The 18,013-nt window shown below is 23.7% G+C and overlaps 6 protein-coding genes across 6 annotated transcripts; 1 reads left to right on the plus strand and 5 right to left on the minus strand. All coding sequences in view use genetic code 6, as the record gives it.

Annotated features, from left to right (window-relative positions):
- Positions 1 to 1,869: 1,869 nt before the first annotated feature.
- TTHERM_00784520 (miro-like protein) lies at positions 1,870 to 5,619 on the minus strand (the record flags this gene model as incomplete). Its single annotated transcript, XM_001011510.3, has 4 exons — positions 1,870 to 2,383; positions 4,971 to 5,067; positions 5,188 to 5,353; positions 5,506 to 5,619. 4 exons carry the CDS (start codon positions 5,617 to 5,619, stop codon positions 1,870 to 1,872), a joined length of 891 nt encoding a protein of 296 aa, XP_001011510.3.
- A 512-nt stretch (positions 5,620 to 6,131) lies between these two features.
- Positions 6,132 to 6,545, plus strand: TTHERM_000784469 (hypothetical protein; the record flags this gene model as incomplete). Its single annotated transcript, XM_012796532.1, has 1 exon — positions 6,132 to 6,545. The coding sequence occupies one exon, from the start codon at positions 6,132 to 6,134 to the stop codon at positions 6,543 to 6,545; it is 414 nt and encodes a 137-aa protein (XP_012651986.1).
- Positions 6,546 to 7,463: 918 nt separating this feature from the next.
- On the minus strand, positions 7,464 to 8,963 carry TTHERM_00784470 (hypothetical protein; the record flags this gene model as incomplete). The annotated part of the gene is made up of 1 exon (XM_001011505.3): positions 7,464 to 8,963. The coding sequence occupies one exon, from the start codon at positions 8,961 to 8,963 to the stop codon at positions 7,464 to 7,466; it is 1,500 nt and encodes a 499-aa protein (XP_001011505.3).
- Positions 8,964 to 10,467: 1,504 nt separating this feature from the next.
- On the minus strand, positions 10,468 to 12,081 carry TTHERM_00784460 (hypothetical protein; the record flags this gene model as incomplete). The annotated part of the gene is made up of 1 exon (XM_001011504.4): positions 10,468 to 12,081. The coding sequence occupies exon 1, from the start codon at positions 11,797 to 11,799 to the stop codon at positions 10,468 to 10,470; it is 1,332 nt and encodes a 443-aa protein (XP_001011504.4). The 5' UTR covers positions 11,800 to 12,081.
- Positions 12,082 to 13,665: 1,584 nt separating this feature from the next.
- Positions 13,666 to 15,012, minus strand: TTHERM_00784450 (hypothetical protein; the record flags this gene model as incomplete). The annotated part of the gene is made up of 1 exon (XM_001011503.1): positions 13,666 to 15,012. The coding sequence occupies one exon, from the start codon at positions 15,010 to 15,012 to the stop codon at positions 13,666 to 13,668; it is 1,347 nt and encodes a 448-aa protein (XP_001011503.1).
- A 1,775-nt stretch (positions 15,013 to 16,787) lies between these two features.
- TTHERM_000784429 (hypothetical protein) lies at positions 16,788 to 17,141 on the minus strand (the record flags this gene model as incomplete). Its single annotated transcript, XM_012796533.1, has 1 exon — positions 16,788 to 17,141. The coding sequence occupies one exon, from the start codon at positions 17,139 to 17,141 to the stop codon at positions 16,788 to 16,790; it is 354 nt and encodes a 117-aa protein (XP_012651987.1).
- Between the last annotated feature and the right edge of the window lie 872 nt (positions 17,142 to 18,013).

Below are 18,013 nucleotides of genomic sequence, written 5' to 3' on the forward strand. Positions count from 1 at the left end.
GATGAAAAAAAATAATATTTTCAAATTATTTTTCCTTAAATTAAATTTCGCTTTAACTTTAAAAAACAGAAAATTTTTATCTTAAATTAAATTAAAAAAAAAAATTTAATTATTTGATGAAATAAAATGTATTAATTAATATTTAATAAATTTTAATTTATATAAATTTACAAAATATAACTATATTATAATATATCATATAGCAAATTTAAATTAATTATTTTTTCTAAGATTTTTGTTTAAAGTTTTTTAACTATTCAATAAATATTACAAAAAATTTTTATTTTTCATAAATTTTTCAAGTATTTTTTCTAAATTTTATTCTAATTTAAGAGTCTTTCAAATTAGTTATATCCAAATTTTTTCTCCTTAAATTAAAATCTCTTAAATTTAGAATTATCCTAATTAGAACATTTATTAGAATATAACATAGTAACACAAATAATAATCAAAAAGATATAATATTTAATTATTTATAAATATAATTTAGTAAATATAACAATAAATGGTTGATTAATTAATATTTGATTTTCTTTAATTAAAATTTTAATTTTAAACCTAGTTTTTTACTAAGCTAAAATAATCAATACTTTCTAATCAAAAAATTAATAAAAGTAATATAAAAATACTAATTTGTGTTAAAATATGTTAACAAAACTATTTATCAATATTTATTTAAATAAATTCGATTTTAAAAGAGCAAATATTTTTCTAATATAAATTTATTAGTAAAGTACTAATCTTATATATAGTTTCTCAGCAAGAATTAATTTTTAAACTTATTATTTCAAAAATAAAAAAACAACTAAAATTTTTAATTTTAATTCAGAGAATTTTTAAGAAATATCAATTCCATTTAAATCATTTCAATTAAATACATTTTCATTTTACAATATTATAAACATCAATTTAAAAAATTTTAGACAGAGAAAGCACTGTAAGTTCTAATATTACTAATTTTTGGGATAAAATTAATATTTTGATTTTAGATAATTTTAATAAATAATGAATGATTAATAATCAAAACGTTTTAATAATTTTACTTTGATTTAATCCACTCAAAACTAAATATAAATTGATATTATAAAGAAGATTTTCATCTCTCGAGCAAATAAAGATTATTCGTTTTTTGATATATATTAAGATTAGAAATATCATATGAATTTCTAAGAAAGCACAAGGTTACTATAAAATATTCAAAAAAATGTAGTTTTTCTTTACCTTTAATTTTTGAGTAAAACTTTAATTTTATAGAACAAGAATCTAAATCAATCAATAAAATAAATAAATAAATATTAATATTACTGAAAGAATTAATAAATTTTTAATGAAATATGATAAAATTAATTTTCGAGAAGGTATTTGGTAATATAAAAAAGTGTAAGAAACTTGATAGCAGTTAATGATTCAAAATAATGTAAGGATGATGGATAAATTTAATTAATTAATATATGGTATAATTATAAGTGATTGAATGAATACACATATAATACATAAAATGTAAATTCTAAACAAAATAAAATACGAATGATATTAATATGAAATAGATATAAATAAATTAAACAATTTTTTATTATTTTTATAATCTTAGTATAAGAGAACACTCCAAAGATGATTTATTTATTTATTTATTTGATCATTACAATAGTAATTTTTTAGTAGAGGTTAAGTAGTATTATCAATAAGCTATATCTATTTAATATTGAATATCATAGGATACTTTATCTTGAGAGAGAATTTATGAATTTAATTAAGGTAGTGCTTTTTTTAAGCAACTTTAATGATTTCTAATATATTTCAAGGATTTCTAATTTTTTTTCGTATGATTATTTATATATAATTTTTATTTTGGCAAAAATAATTGGTTCATCAGTTTAAAACATCAATCTACTAAGGATTGAATGCAATGTGTTGGATAACAGATGAAGATAAGTCAGTCATGAGAGAGTTCTTAGCGAGAAAGTTTTAGAAGAGTCCTTGATCTTATTAGTCATCGAAGTTGCCAGCGAAAAGGCTGCCTTAAATTTACTACTAGATTTACTAGGCCTCTCGACTATACCCATCTTAATCTGTCTCTCCTTAAAGTATTTACTAGGGAACAATATTGCTAAGAGACTATCTGAGAATATCTTTTCGGATAGTGTTTCCATAAACTTACTCTAAAGCATATCTGTAGGCGAGAGCTCTCTTTTTCTAATGCTACAATTCTCTTACATTCTTAACATAAGTGCCGCAGCTGCCTTTTGTATAATTTTCCTTAAAAGTGCTAAGTAAAATTCCCTAATATAACTCATCGGTCATTTCACCTGTTAGCAAAGAAACTTCATAATATTGAGCGTTGAAACGCTAAGCTATATTCATCATCTCTTTTGATGATACTTCTCTATATATTAAAACAATTTTGAATAAACAAAATGATACCGTTTAATGATTAATTTTTTTGTTGATCTTATTTTGCTTTTATGTTTTTTATTTAAGTAAGTATTTGTTTTAGTTTGTTAGTATGCTTATTTGTTTATGCCCCAATTTTATGAAGATTACTTTTGATTGTCTTTCAAATATGTATGTATGATGATGGATGGATGGATTGATAGAAAAACTTGTTGATTTTGATAAAAATCTGATAGTCATTAATATATATAAAGTTCTTTATATATTGGTTGAGTGTTGATTAAATATAATAAATAATGGATGGGTTGATCACTATCATCCCCCCTCCTAAGAGTACTTGGGTACTGCTCAGGAATGATTCGGTACGAAGAAACTATAAAATCAGTAGCATTAATCAAACCTAAGGAAATAGATGGTTAGAGAGTGCTGTTTTGTACGAACCGCAAAACTAGCTTTCTAACACCTTTCCTCATCTCGGATTAGCTAGGCTGAGATTCTCATTTCTTCGCGACTTTAACGTGTCCCAAAACCGAACCCTGGGAGGCTGAGAGGGAGAGAACCGTAGGGGGAGTGGACCCAAGATCGCAAATAGCCAAATATAGCCAATTCATTCTCTTATGTCTTCAAGGATGATAGCAGAATGTATGTAGTTGTGTGTGTTTGTTTATATGAATTTTATTTTCTTGTTTTGTTTCATTTGGCTAAATGACGCTCAGCAATATCCACATCTGAGGTTCTCTCCTGCAATTACCTTTGATTCTCAGTACTGCATGAGTATTGATTGATTGATTGATTGCTGTCGTTACCTAATTACTATTTATACTCTTTGCCGTTTACAGTAAATTTTTTTATTGTCTTCTTTGTTATCTTTTGTGAAAAAGGATCTCTGTCTTACCTTACTCCTTTCCCTAGTTTTGAATGACAAGATTTCTCTATGCCGTTCAAAAGGATGAAATTGAAAATTTCTAGGTGGGCAGAAGCAAGGCGACGAGTCCGAAAGATGTAAAGAAATAATAAAAAAAATATGTTTGTAAACATAACTATCTCCTTGGAAGAAAGTGAGATATTAGTTAAGTAAGGATGCAAGTTAGAAGTAAGTAAGTGCTTGCATTTGTGTGTGTTTGCTTGTTTGTTTGTTTTGTTATTAGTTTAAAGGAGAAATAACAATGATAATTATTAATATTTGACTTAAAAAATTTTAGGTCAAACTTAAATAACTATTCTCCTAATAAGTAATAATTATTATCCTTCCTTACAAGTAATAACTATCCTTTTTTAATAAGTAATAATTATTATCCTTCTTAATAAGTAGCAGCTGAGTTGAAGCAGCCACTAGCCTTCTTAATAAGTAATAATTACTGTCCTTTTAACAAGTAATAATTATCATTTTCCTCTCAGTAAGTAATAATTATTATCCTTCTTAGTAAGCAATAATTATTTAAAACATTTTTCAAAAAAAATGCTTTTAATAATTTCATAAAATTTATATCATCTTTTAATACTATTTATTTTTATATTTTTAAAAATCAAATGTAATAAAATATTAATATATTCATTTTTATTAAAACAGTAAAGTAATTAAGTAAGTAAGTAAGAATTAAGAAGAGGAAGAAGAAGAAGCGAGTGAGTGAGGATTCATCTCGATTGATTTTGCTTCAAATAACTTTATTTGTTAATTAATTTATTATCTCCCATTCATTCTAATTTCATCTAATAAGAATCATTCGTCTAAGGCAGCTGAGCTGATTATTGACATTTTGGCTTAACAGAGCAGATTGCTGAATTCAAAACATTCCAAATCGTTTTTTTTGTTGGGAAATCTCTGCTCAGATTCAAATAAGTTTTGATTGTTTGTTAATTTGTATGTTCTGCATAGTGGGGAGATAAGCAAAAAGAACACAAACAAAACTTAAGTATTCTAGACATTTAAACTCGCACATTCAGTTTTAAAATTAGTATTTTACGCCATTTGATTTTAAAAATTAATATTTCGAATATCTGTTGCTTCTAACAAATCAGATTGGGAAACTAACTGTAGCAAAAAAATTAGAAAATTGTGCTACAAAATTTTCTAGCTCAAAAATAAATAGCTAGTTTGATCAGAGAGAAAATAAAATAAGATAGACTCCAAAAGAGAAAATTTCAAAAAAAGGAGTTTCTGATAATTAGAAAAGAAAAATAAAATTTGATTGTTCGATAACAAAGAGGTAGTAACTAAAATTAGCATTCATTCATTTATTCATTCATTTTTCAAGCAACCATTAATTAATTGTTTTCACAAAATTCAAAAATCAATCATTTATTTATTTATTTATTCGTTCATGCTTGTAAAATACTTTTTTGGATTAAATGACTAAGTCAAATAAATATCAAGGTGAGTGTGCGTATTTATAAAAATATGTTTATCAAAAATACTGGTTGGGTTGTGGAATGCATGCAGGATTAAGTAAGTGACTGAATTCATTCATACTCCATTCATATTTGAACGTAAAAAAATGATAAAAAAAGGAAGTAAGCCTGGGGGGGGAGAGAGTGAAGCGTTTGTTTGATCATTTAGAGCTATAAATTAAAAATTTTACCTGTCAAGATCACACTTGTTTCCGACTAAGAAAAGTGGAAGATTTCTTCTTTGGAAGCTAATAAAGTAGTTTTCAATTTTTTGTATAGATTTACGGTCTTATTTTTACATTAAAAAAAGAAATTAAAATAAATCTAGAAAATGCTTTTCATAAATGCATCCAACAAGTTTAACTAGCACTAAATCAATCAATATATTTATAAAAGAAATATTCTTACCACTTAAATCAACTAAGACTACAACTCCCTTCACGTTTTCAATAGTTTTAATAAAATTTGAATAGGTTCTGAAATCACCCCTATTGACCCAATATCTCACTGAGAAAGTAACATCTTAATTCAGTTAATACTTTCTTTTCATCATGCTTATTCTACTACTTCCTCCCTTTTATAATTAAAACAATCGATCAATACAATTTCTACTTGATTCAGCCTTCTTCGCCTCTTCCCTTCTCCATTTATTAGAGAGTGGCAATTAGAGGAGAAAAAAATAAAATCAAATATTTGATTTATTATTAATCAAATGTTAATTAATACTTATTGCAAGCTTTCTTAGGGAGATAAACTAGCAAGAAAGTCCCTCAATGTTTTTTTCCCTGTTTTTGTGTTTCCTAATATGATTATATCGTATTATATCAGAGCTTCGCTCATAGTATTCAGATCTAAGAATTAAAAGTTTCTTATTATTTTCTGGGTTATGTATCCTCAATTTTGATAATTCTCTATACGCTATGCCTTTTTTTGTATATTAATTTATTTATAATATTTTGCTTAACTTTTTTGCTTTTAAATTAATCAAATCAAACAAGTCTTTTCTGTCTATCTTTTGCTCTTTGTTAATTATTATTTGCTTTTGAACTTGATTTTAAAGCTTGCAATCTTAATAATTAATTTACATTCGATATTTTAAACACTTGATAAGTTACTAGTAATTTAATGATTAATAGCTTTTTAATGAATAAGTAAGAAAATAAGGGAAGAAAAAAAAAAATTTGAAATCATCAAATGCTTTCTTTGCTGATAGATTAGACGAGGGAAAAATAGTGAAAATTAAATAAACATTATAATCACACACACAAAATACATAGTCATTATTAAGGGATTTTTTTCCAACTTTTCTCTACATATATTCATAAATCATATTTACTAACTTTTATTGAATTATGAAATTAACTCTCTCAAACCTATTTTTTGCTTACTCGCTTAAAGCCATAAAATAAAAACTTTTCAAATATTTTGCTATTACTTCATATTCAAATCATAGTTTTCTTGTTTTGTTATAGTGTGCGCTATTATAATCTGCATTTTTAAATTTGATCTATCTCCATCATTGTAAAAGTGCTGCTTCAACTTAATAAATTAGTGATAAATCTTTACAAATAAAATAGGTTTGCAAAATGAAGTTGTTAAAAATAAGTTAAGCTAAGAATGCATAATTTTTTGAATAAAATTTATTTTTTTTGGCTCAAAATTGCAAATTGTTGAATATAATTTAAAGAATTTATAATAATATTTCGCTATTATATTCAAAATATCAGTATAAATAAATAATATAAATACCATATTTTGCTTATTGAAAAACTAATTAAATTGATTATTAGAATAAAACTCCTTTTTTGATGATGACTTCTTAAATTTTCTTAAACCCTCATAAGATATTCGTAAAGTCACGTGTTGGTATCATTTAATAATTAAAATTTATTGTTTTTTTAGCTAAACCAGAGAGATATTTTTAGATTTGCTACTCCCCTCAAAAATATCTATTAAAAGATGAATTAAACATTATTAAAAGAAATTCGAAAAGTTAGATAGATTGCGTGTCTTCTAAATTAAAAATTCAAGTGAAGACCAGTTATTTGCAAAAACGAACAAACAACTCTCTCAGCTAATTCATAAAAGAAATAAATATGACATTATTCTCTATTTAATTTAATAAATATTAGAACTTTAAATAAAATAACAGAAAATAAAAACTAAAATTATTCAAGTAAAATAACTTTTTTTTAAATTGGTAGGAAAAAAAATTTTTAACAACTCAAATATAAAAAATTTATTACTTTTTAGAAAGCAAATTTGAATAAATTGGCTCAAGTAGATTGAAATAATAAAATTTTCTAAATAGTTTTTATAGTTAACTAAGGTCATAACTCTTCATTAAACAATTATTCAAAATTATAAAATTATGTATAACAACATTGTGAAAAATTGATTAATTAATTAATTAAATAATTTAAAATTTGATCATTAACGCATTTATTTTATTTTTTTGGATAAATAATACGTAACTAAATAATCTTAATTATGTTCGAGTTGAACTTACCTGAATTACTGGTTTCAAATAGGTTATGCCTGTTTAAAATAATTTTCAATCATAAAAATAACTTATTTAATTCATACATAGCATACATATAAAAATATTCAAGTGTAATATATATTTTCTTATAAAAAATAAACCATGTTTTATTTAAGATTACATATAAATTTATTGGTTACTTTCACTCTTCTACAATAAATTAGATTGAAGATTCTTCAGAAAGCATAAAGCAAGGAGTATAGACAATATCCTCTTGAGGCGAAAAGGGTAACTCTTATGTTTCAAAGCATTAGCTCTTAAAGACGACCTTGTTATCACATGGTATCACTGTAAGAATTGTATCCTTTCCATAATGTGTTCTAATATACTATTTGTGCTAAGAAGGGGAGAAAGAGGAATAAGAGAAACCAGATGTTGAAAGCATAGCATATCCGCATGAAGGTTAGTAGCTCTAAACTTCATATCTATAACATCTTTTGACATGAATATCACGAGCACAAATACCAATCGAAACGTAACCTTAGAGAACTTTAACTTTAAAGGGTTATCCAAAAACATCATCGTCAATAGGAGCATCAATCAAACCAATAAGGTTATCACCAGGTTATGTTCTGCTAAAAATTAGGCTGTTAGCTTCTTATTTCATTTCTAAAGGAATAAAGAACTTGCTGTTTTTAATTGCCTCTGCAATTTTAAGCATGAAACAGTTTGGATTCTTAGATTTATTGAGAGCATCAAGCTTATATAGATCGATTTCTGGTTTAGTAAAGTTTTCTATAGGTTTTTAGTACTTCAAATTGGTGTTAAAGTTAATCAACTTTTGAAGTTATGATGTTTAGCTCTTAATTTGTTCTTTCAATATTTCTACTTTCTTGATTTCTTTTTGACTAAGTTCTGATAAATAAGAGAGTTCATCTTCACTCCTTAAAACGCCATCTATTTTTTCTTTAATTTCACTCACTTTATCTTAAATAGACTAAAATCCTTCTAATTTATTCGACATGCTAACGCAACACTCTAAGTATGATTTAATTTCATTTTATCTACTCTTTTGAGAATCAAAGTACTCTTTTACTTGATTGAGGAGGGTTTATGTGCCTTAATGATTGGCATTTCTTAAAATATTTTAGATTTCTTCTAATTTAGAAATAGTTCTTATCTTAGTCTGAGCCTCTATTAGTCCGTAGTAGTTCTTTAATGTCTCTTCTCTTTTTGCTTCAACAAATTGTAATAAAGAAGAAGATAGCTCATCGTAGAAGCTATTAATTTTTTCAAGAGTTCCATTCTGAACAATATCAAACTTGATGTAAGGTAGCAAAATCTTCTCTTAGTCAGCGAATTAAATAAGTTTCTAGTGCTGAGAAAAGGAATTACTTATTAAAGTTCCAATAGAAACAAGGCTAAGTTCATGAGTTTCTGACTATTCTTAAACACAAATTTCACAAAGAAGACGAGGTTTTCCTTTTATTTCTCTAAGATTAACAAACAAATATTCGTAGTCTTTATGATCAATACACATATTACTCATTGAATAAATTTCAGTTTATGATGTTGTTAAATTTTAAGCAATTAATTCGGATTTATTAATTATAAATTTTATTTCAAATAAATAGACTAGTTTTTAATTTTTAATTTTATATAGAAAATTAGTCAACTTTTTAAAAAAATATCTTTAAAACATTCAGAAATCAAAATATTTCTAAAGTGTCTTGTTAGGTTTAATGGAAAGACAAAACTAATTAAATTAAATTATGGTCTTAAATGCAACTCTGATAAATAGAATGACTGACTCTGCTTACTCTAGAGAGCTAAAGTTATTTAGATAGATTATTCTAAAAAATATGTTTTTCCATCATTAAATTATATGTAAAAAATGTCAAACAAAAGTTTTACATGATATTCAATAAATAATTAAGTTAAAATATCTAAATACAATACAAAATTATAAGAAAATAGATAAAAATAACTAGTATGTATATTCTCAAAACAATTTTTATGTAAGAAATTTGAAAAATGAAATGCAAAATATATTTGTTTGTTTACTTTTTTTTCTTTAATAGGCTAATAATAATTCTAATAATTTCTTTAATATTAATATTTTAAATCTGACCATATTTTAGCTAAAAGATATCATTTATATTTTTTAACATACATACATACATACATATTTTAAAAAGTCTTACATTTAGGAGAACTTTTTTTTTAATATTCAATTTTTAAAGTAATTTTTAGCTTTAATAATTCTAAAAATATTTTTTTTTACTATTAAATATAAAATCTTTTGTTAATTTTAGCTGTTTCTTTTATGTAAAATCAATGGCATAAATATGATTTATTAAACTTTAAAGCCAATACATTTCAAATAATTTAAACAGGTTTATAAAAGATTTATTCATGAAATAGCAAAAGAAAATCACAATGAATAATAAAATTTGTAATTATCTTTTCTAAAAAGATAAAAAGAGTAATTAATATTCTAAAGAAATTTAGATAATAACTTATTTTTTAAGTTTAAAATAAATAATTTTTGTATTTTTTGACTGAATAGAATATAGATGAAAAACATCCTTTTCTTGAATCTTAAATATAAAATTAAATCATTCAATTAACATAGTAATTTGTAAAAGCAAAGATATTTTATAGATTAAATTCTAATTTAAAAGACAATAATTTTCTTTTTAATATTTATTGTATTTGTTTAGTTAGAATAATAAAAATACTAAATTAATTTGATTATTAAATAACATTATTTATCTACTAATTTGATTTAAAGAGCAAATATGGGAAATTTAATAAATTTTTGATGTAGACAAACTATTTAATTTAATCTATTTTCTTTATTATAAATATCCTAATTATTTCTTTAATATCTTATAGAAAGATTATCATTTCAATAAATTAATAGAGAAAAGTGTCTTATAGCTAACTTTAATTTAATCATTATTTTTATAATTTAGTCTTGTTTATTTATTGCTTTTGTGTGACCAAAAAGTATCTAATCATTATTAATAAATGCTAATATTTGATTTACAAATAGATCAATATTCTTTAATTAGGAAATATTAGTCTGTGTTTTAAAAAATTACATTTACTATTCACATTTATTCATACAAAAAGTAGGCAAATTTTTATAAATTTATTGACAGATTTCGGATAAAATAAATTTACATTATACTTTTTACAATTCATTAAATAAATTCGATTTGATCTTCTCCATTCTAATACATAACGAAGCAAGGGCAATAAACTTTATTTTCATCATACGTAAATTTTTGGGAATAAATTCTATCAGGATTGCCTTCTACATAGTAATCAATTTTGTTTTAATAAGGAGTGACAACAAGAATATCCCCATCACGGAAATAAACCTTGCTGTCTCCAAATATCTAACAATCTTCTTCTGATTAATAGCAATCACCATTAGAAAAGCTAAACCATAACCCACTCTTTTTATCTATCAACTTTATATCACATTAATAATCTCTGCTTACGATGAGATCTCTTTCACAAAGACCAATTCCAACCCATCTACGTTTATGTACTTTTACCTTAAAGGAAGTTTTAAGCAGATCCTTAGTGATAGGGACATCAATAATACCAATGTAATTTCTCTACACTCCTTCAACCTTAGAGAAAGATTTTACTTCAGGGAGGTATTTAATGCAAGATGGTAAAAGGATTTCTTCGTTTTAAATACTATTTAGTATTTCAATTGTGATATTACTTTTTTTAAAAATTTGATTAGGAGAAAACTTATTAACAGCTTATTCAAACTTAAATACTATTTCTTTAACCTTCTAATCGATGTCTTCAACGTAGGAAAATTTTTACTCCCAAGAATAGCAATCTTTAAGAAATTTCTCTACATTAGCATAGCTTTTATGGTACTCTGAGAAGAAATCATTAACTTCTTTATCTAAATCAGCTTAATTACCACTAACGGAGGACTTAAAAAGTATCTAAACTACTTCTTCTATTTTAGATTATTTCAAAAGAGATGCATGAGTGCAGGCAGTGTTAGTACATTCTTCAACTTCTTATTTCATTCTCTATTAAATCAGAGCAATAATTTATTGCTAAAGTGATTCATAGAAGCCGATAATTTTAGAAACTCTCTCGTCAACATTTTGCATTTTTAGGCTAGGGGTAAACTATTTTTTAGGATCAGCAAAGCTAAGTAATTTGAATTGAGCAGATTATTCCATTTTATTCAAGGAGGAGAGAGAGACCATAGAGTGATTATGACTTTCATCCTATTCTGTTATGCACTCAGAGCATAAAAATCTATTTTTACTTGTGCAAGATTGAGCAACGCACAAGAAAATACATTAATTTTCTTAATGAATCAAGCAATCAATTTTCATTTTGTTTTTTTTTTAGCAGAAATGTTTCTAAGATTTTTTGAGTTCTAGTTTTTATTTTAATTTCAATTTATTATTCTGGATTTTTTTGTTAAGGGTCAATTTAATTAAACTAAGATTTCTGATGAGTATGTTCTGTTAAATTTTATTTAGCATATAAATGATTATTTTTTAGAAAAGATTGATTTATATTCTTTTTTAGTGTCTCTCTTTGATGATTACTATTAATGTTTTCTGATTTATTTATTTCTTTTTACTCAAAATTTTTTTGCTAATCTATTTAAGTAAATAATATTTTTCAAAACTAAATTTGAATATTATTTATTGAAATGTGCTTAAGTTAAAGTGTCGAAAATAAATTTGTATTATTTTTATTAACTACTACTTTGAATTAACAAATTCTATTATTAAGTTTACTGATTTGGTTAAGGTTCCTGAAATATTAACTTTTCCTGCACTAATATCATTGATTTCCATTACTAAAATTACTGAGCTAGTACACTTATAAACAATTTTCTTTTTACTGGGATCAGTAATTTTAATATCAACAACATTAATAGAATCCCATGTGCCTTTTTCAATATTATTGACTCTATCAACATCTATATAAGAATAAATAAATTAAGCACACTAAAATTAATTACTATTTAATGTATTTAATTATAACTATTATTATAATAAACAATATAACTTTGCCTTTTTTAAAAACATATGCACATGCAAAACTACCATCGTCTTTGTCAAACAAATAAATATTTGATAAACCTCTTTGATAATATCTTATAAAAGTAAAGATTTTAACTTATTGATTAAATGTTTTAACCTACAAATAAATAGGCTTTAATCGAGACTCTGATTTCTAATTTTTAACAAAGAGATTAATTATAATACGAAAATTAAACTCATCGCATTTTAATATTTTTAAGCAGTTTACTTTTAAAGCCAATTTTAATAAACAATGCTATACACAAATACATATAATTGCTAATCTATGTTTTAATCAAAATAATATGTAAAATAATTAAATGATATTTCGCTATGATATTCAAAATATCAGAAAAAATAAATAATAAATTACCATATTTTTTCTTATTGAAAAACTAATTAAATTGACTATTAGAATAAAGCTCCTTTTTTGATGATGACTTCTTAAATTTTCTTAAACCCATAAAAAATATTCGTAAAGTCTTGTTGGTATCATTTAATAATTAAAATTTATTGTTTTTTTAGCTAAACCAGAGAGATATTTTTAGATTTGCTACTCCCCTCAAAAATATCTATTAAAAGATGAATTAAATATTATTAAAAGAAATTCGAAAAGTTAGATAGATTGAGTGTCTTCTAAATTAAAAATTCAAGTGAAGACCAGTTATTTACAAAAACGAAAAAACAACTCTCACAGCTAATTCATTAAAGAAATAAATATGACATTATTCTCTATTAAATTTAATAAATATTGGAACTTTAAATAAAATAACAGAAAATTAAACTAAAATTCTACAAATAAAATAAATTTTTTTAAATTTGTAGGAAAAAAAATTATAAAAACTCTTTTAAAAAAATTTATTACTTTTTAGAAAGCTAATTTGAAAAAATTCTCTCAAGCAAATTGAAATTATAAAATTTTCTAAATAGTTTTTATAGTTTACTAAGATCAATCAATTATAACTCTTTCATTATACAATTATTAAAAATTATAAAATTATGTACAAAAACATTGTGAAAAATTAATTAATTAAATAATTTAAAATTTGACATAAACGCATTTATTTTATTTTTTTGGATAAATAATACGTAACTAAATAATCTTAATTATATTCTAGTTGAACTTATCTGAATTGAATTATCGGTTTCAAATACGTTTCAATGATTTATGCATATTAAAAATAATTTTCAATCATAAAAATAACTTATTTAATTCATACATAGCATACAAAAAAAGATATTCTAGTGTAATATATATTTTTTGATTAAAATTAACCATGTTTTATTTAAGATTACATATATATTTATTGGTTACTTTCACTCATCTACAATAAATTCGATTGAAGATTCTTCAGAAAGCAAAAAGCAAGGAGTATAGACAATACCCTCTTGAGGAGAAAAGAGTAACTCAAATGTTTCAAAGCTATTGCACTAAAAGATGATCTTATTATCACATGGTATCACTGTAAGAACTGCATCCTTTCCATAATGCTTTTTAATATACTATCTGTGATTAGAAGGATAGAAAGAAGAATAAGAGGTACCAGATGTTGAAATCATAGCGTATCCACATGAAGGAAAGTAATTCTAATATTCAAATCTATAACATCTTTTGACCTGAATATCACGAGCACAAATACCAATCGCAGCGAAACCTTAGAGAATTTTAACTTTAAAGGGTTATCCAAAAACATCATCGTCTATAGGAACATCAATCAAACCAACAAGGTCATCACCAGGTTATGTTCTGCTAAAAATTAGGCTATTAGCTTCTTATTTCATTTCTAAAGGAATAAAGAACTTGCTGTTCTTAATTGCCTCTGCAATTTTAAGCATGAAATAGTTAGGGTTCTTAGATTTATTTAGGGCATCAAGCTTATATAGATCGATTTCTGGTTTAGCAAAGTTTTGTAAGGGTTTTTAGTACTTCAAATTGGTGTTCAAGTTAATTAATTTTTGGAGTTATGATGTTTAGCTCTTAATTTGTTCTTTCAATATTTCTACTTTCTTGATTTCTTTTTGACTAAGTTCTGATAAATAAGAGAGCTCATCTTCACTCCTTAAAACGCCATCTATTTTTTCTTTAATTTCACTCACTTTATTTGAAATAGATTAAAATCCTTCTAATTTATTCGACATGCTAACGCAACACTCTAAGTATGATTTAATTTCATTTTATCTACTCTTTTGAGAATCAAAGTACTCCTTTACTTGATTGAGGAGGATTTATGTGTCTTCATGATTCTCATTTCTTAAAATATTCTAGATTTCTTCTAATTTAGAAATAGTTCTTATCTTAGTCTGAGCCTCTATTAGTCCGTAGTAATTTTTCAATGTCTCTTCTCTTTTTGCTTCAACAAATTGTAATAAAGAAGAAGATAGCTCATCGTAGAAGCTATTAATTTTTTCAAGAGTTCCATTCTGAACAATATCAAACTTGATGTAAGGTAGCAAAATCTTCTCTTAGTCAGCAAATTAAATAAGTTTCTAGTGCTGAGAAAAAGAATTACTTACTAAAGTTCCAATAGAAACAAGGCTAAGTTCATGAGTTTCAGACTATTCTTAAGCACAAATTTCACAAAGAAGACGAGATTTTCCCTTTACTTCTCTAAGGTTAACAAACAAATATTCGTAATCTGTATGATCAATACACTTATAGCTCATAGAATAAATTTCAGTTTATTATATTGTTAAATTTTAAGCAATTAATTCGGATTTATTAATTATAAATTTTATTTCGAAAAAATAGATGAGTTTTTAATTTTTAATTTTTTATAGAAAATAAGTCAAGATTTAAAAAAAATATCTTTAAAACTTTCAGAAATCATAATATTTCTAAAGTGTCTTGTTAGGTTTAATGGAAAGACAAAATTAATTAAATTAAATTATGGTCTTAAATGCCATTCTGATAAATAAAATTACTGACTCTGCTTACTCTAAAATAGTAAAAGTATTTAGTTAGAATATTCTAAAACTTATGTTTTTCAATCAAAAAATAATATATAAAAAATGTTAAACTAGAGTCTTTATGTGAGATTGAATAAATAATTAAGTTAAAATATCTAAATAAAAGATATAATTATAAGAAAATAGATAAAAGTAATTATTTTTTTCTTTCTCAAAACAATTTTTATATAAAATATACATATTTTAAAAATTCTTAGATCAAGGAGAAATTTTTTTATTTATTATTAAATTTTTTAAGTAATTTTTGGTAATTGTAATTCAAAAAATACTTTTTTTTATAATTAATATATAATCTGCAGTAAATTTTATAAAATTTACCTTTCTTAGCTGTTTATTTTATGTAAAATCAATGTATAAATATAATTTCTTTTAGATATATTATACATTTAATCCTCATTATACCAAATAATTTAAACGGTATATAAAAGATTTATTCAAAAATAGTAAAAGAAAATCACAATGAAATATAAAAAATAAATTTATCTTTTCTATATTGTGAAATTAATATTCTAAAGAAATTTCGAAAATAACTTGTTTTGTAAGTCTAAATAATTTTTTTTGTATTTTTTACTGTATGAAATAAAGATGAAATAACTAAAATATCCTCTATTTGAATCTTAAATATATAGAATTAAATCGCTCAATAAACATAGCAATTTATAAAAGTCAAATATTTTTTAAATTAAAAACTATTTTAAAAGACAATCATTTTCTTTTTAATATTTATACTATTTGCTTAGAGTAAATTTGATTATTAAATAACATTATTTATCTACTAATTAAATTTTAAGATCAAATATGGGAAATTAAAAAAATTTTTAATATAGATAAACAAACTATTTAATTTTATCTATTTTTTCAAAATATAAATATCCTAATTATTTCTTTAATATCTTATAGAAAAATTATCATTTTATTAAATTAATAGAGAAAGGTGTCTTATTTATTTCTAACTTTAATTTAATCATTATTTTTATAATTAAGACTTACTTATTGCTTTTTGCTACCAAAAAATATTAAATCATAATTAATAAATGCTTAGATTTAATGTACAAATAGATGGAATATTCTTTAATTAGGAAATATTAACCTGAGTTTTAAAAAATTACATTTACTATTCACATTTATTCATATAAAAAGTAGACAAATTTTTATAAATTTATTGATAGATTTGAGAATAAAATTAATTTAAACTCATTAAATAAATTCTATTTGATCTTATCCATTCTATTACATAACAAAGCAAGGGCAATAAACTTTATTTTCATCATATGTAAATTTTTGGGAATAAATTCTACCAGGATTGTCTTCTACATAGTAATCAATTTTGTTTTAATAAGGAGTGACAACAAGAATATCCCCACTACGGAAATAAACGTTGCTATCTCCAAATATATAACAATCTTCTTCTGATTAATAGCAATCACCATTAGAAGAGGTAAACCATAATCCACTCTTTTTATCTATCAACTTCACATCACATTAATAATCTCTGCTTACTATGAGATCTCTTTCACAAAGACCAATTCCAACCCATATACGTTTATGTACTTTTACCTTAAAGGAAGTTTTAAGCAGATCCTTAGTGATAGGTGCGTCAATAATACCTATATAATTTCTCTAGACTCCTTCAACTTTCTAGAAAGACTTTATTTCAGGGAGATATTTAATGCAAGGTGGTAAAAGGATTTCTTCGTTTTAAATACTATTTAGGATTTCAATAGTGATATTACTTTTTTTTAAAACTTTATTAGGAGAAAATTTATTAACAGCTTATTCAAACTTGAATACTATTTCTTTAACCTTCTTGTCGATGTCTTCAACATAAGAGAATTTTTAATCCCAAAAAAAGCAATTGTTAAGGAATTTCTCTACTTTAGCGTAGTTTTTATGGTACTCTGTGAAGAAATCTTTAATATCTTTATCCAAATCAGCTTAATTACCACTTACGGAAGATTTAAAAAGTATCTAAACTACTTCTTCTATTTTAGATTATTTCAAAAGAGATGCATGAGTGCAGGCAGTGTTAGTACATTCTTCAACTTCCTATTTCATTCTCTATTAAATAATTGCAATAATTTATTTCTAAAGTGATTCGTAGAAGCCAATTATTTTAGAAACTCTCTCGTCAACATTTTGCATTTTTAGGCTAGGGATAAACTATTTTTTAGGGTCTGCAAAGCTAAGTAATTTGAACTGAGCAGCTTATTCCATTTTATTTAAAGAAGAGAGAGAGATTATAGAGTGAGTATGACTTTCATCCTATTCTGTTATGCACTCAGAGCATAAAAATCTATTTTTACTTGTGCAAGATTGAGCAACGCACAAGAAAATACATTAATTTTCTTAATGAATCAAGCAATCAATTTTCATTTTGTTTTTTTTTATAGCAGAAATGTTTCTAAGATTTTTTGCGTTCTAGTTTTTATTTTAATTTAATTTATTATTCTGGATTTTTTTTGTTAAGGGTCAATTTAATTAAACTAAGATTTCTGATGAGCATGTTCTGTTAAATTTTATTAAGCATATAAATAATTATTTATTAGAAATGATTGATTTATATTCTTTTATTAAGAGTCTTTCTTTGATGAATACTATTGATGTTTTCTGATTTTATTTATTTCTTTTTACACAAAATTATTTTGCTTATCTATTTATAAAAAAAGGATTCAATGAAACTTTTATCACTCACAAATGG

The sequence above is a fragment of the Tetrahymena thermophila genome (genome assembly GCF_000189635.1).
Source record: "Tetrahymena thermophila SB210 genomic scaffold scf_8254719, whole genome shotgun sequence".
In the NCBI taxonomy this organism is placed as follows: domain Eukaryota; phylum Ciliophora; class Oligohymenophorea; order Hymenostomatida; family Tetrahymenidae; genus Tetrahymena; species Tetrahymena thermophila.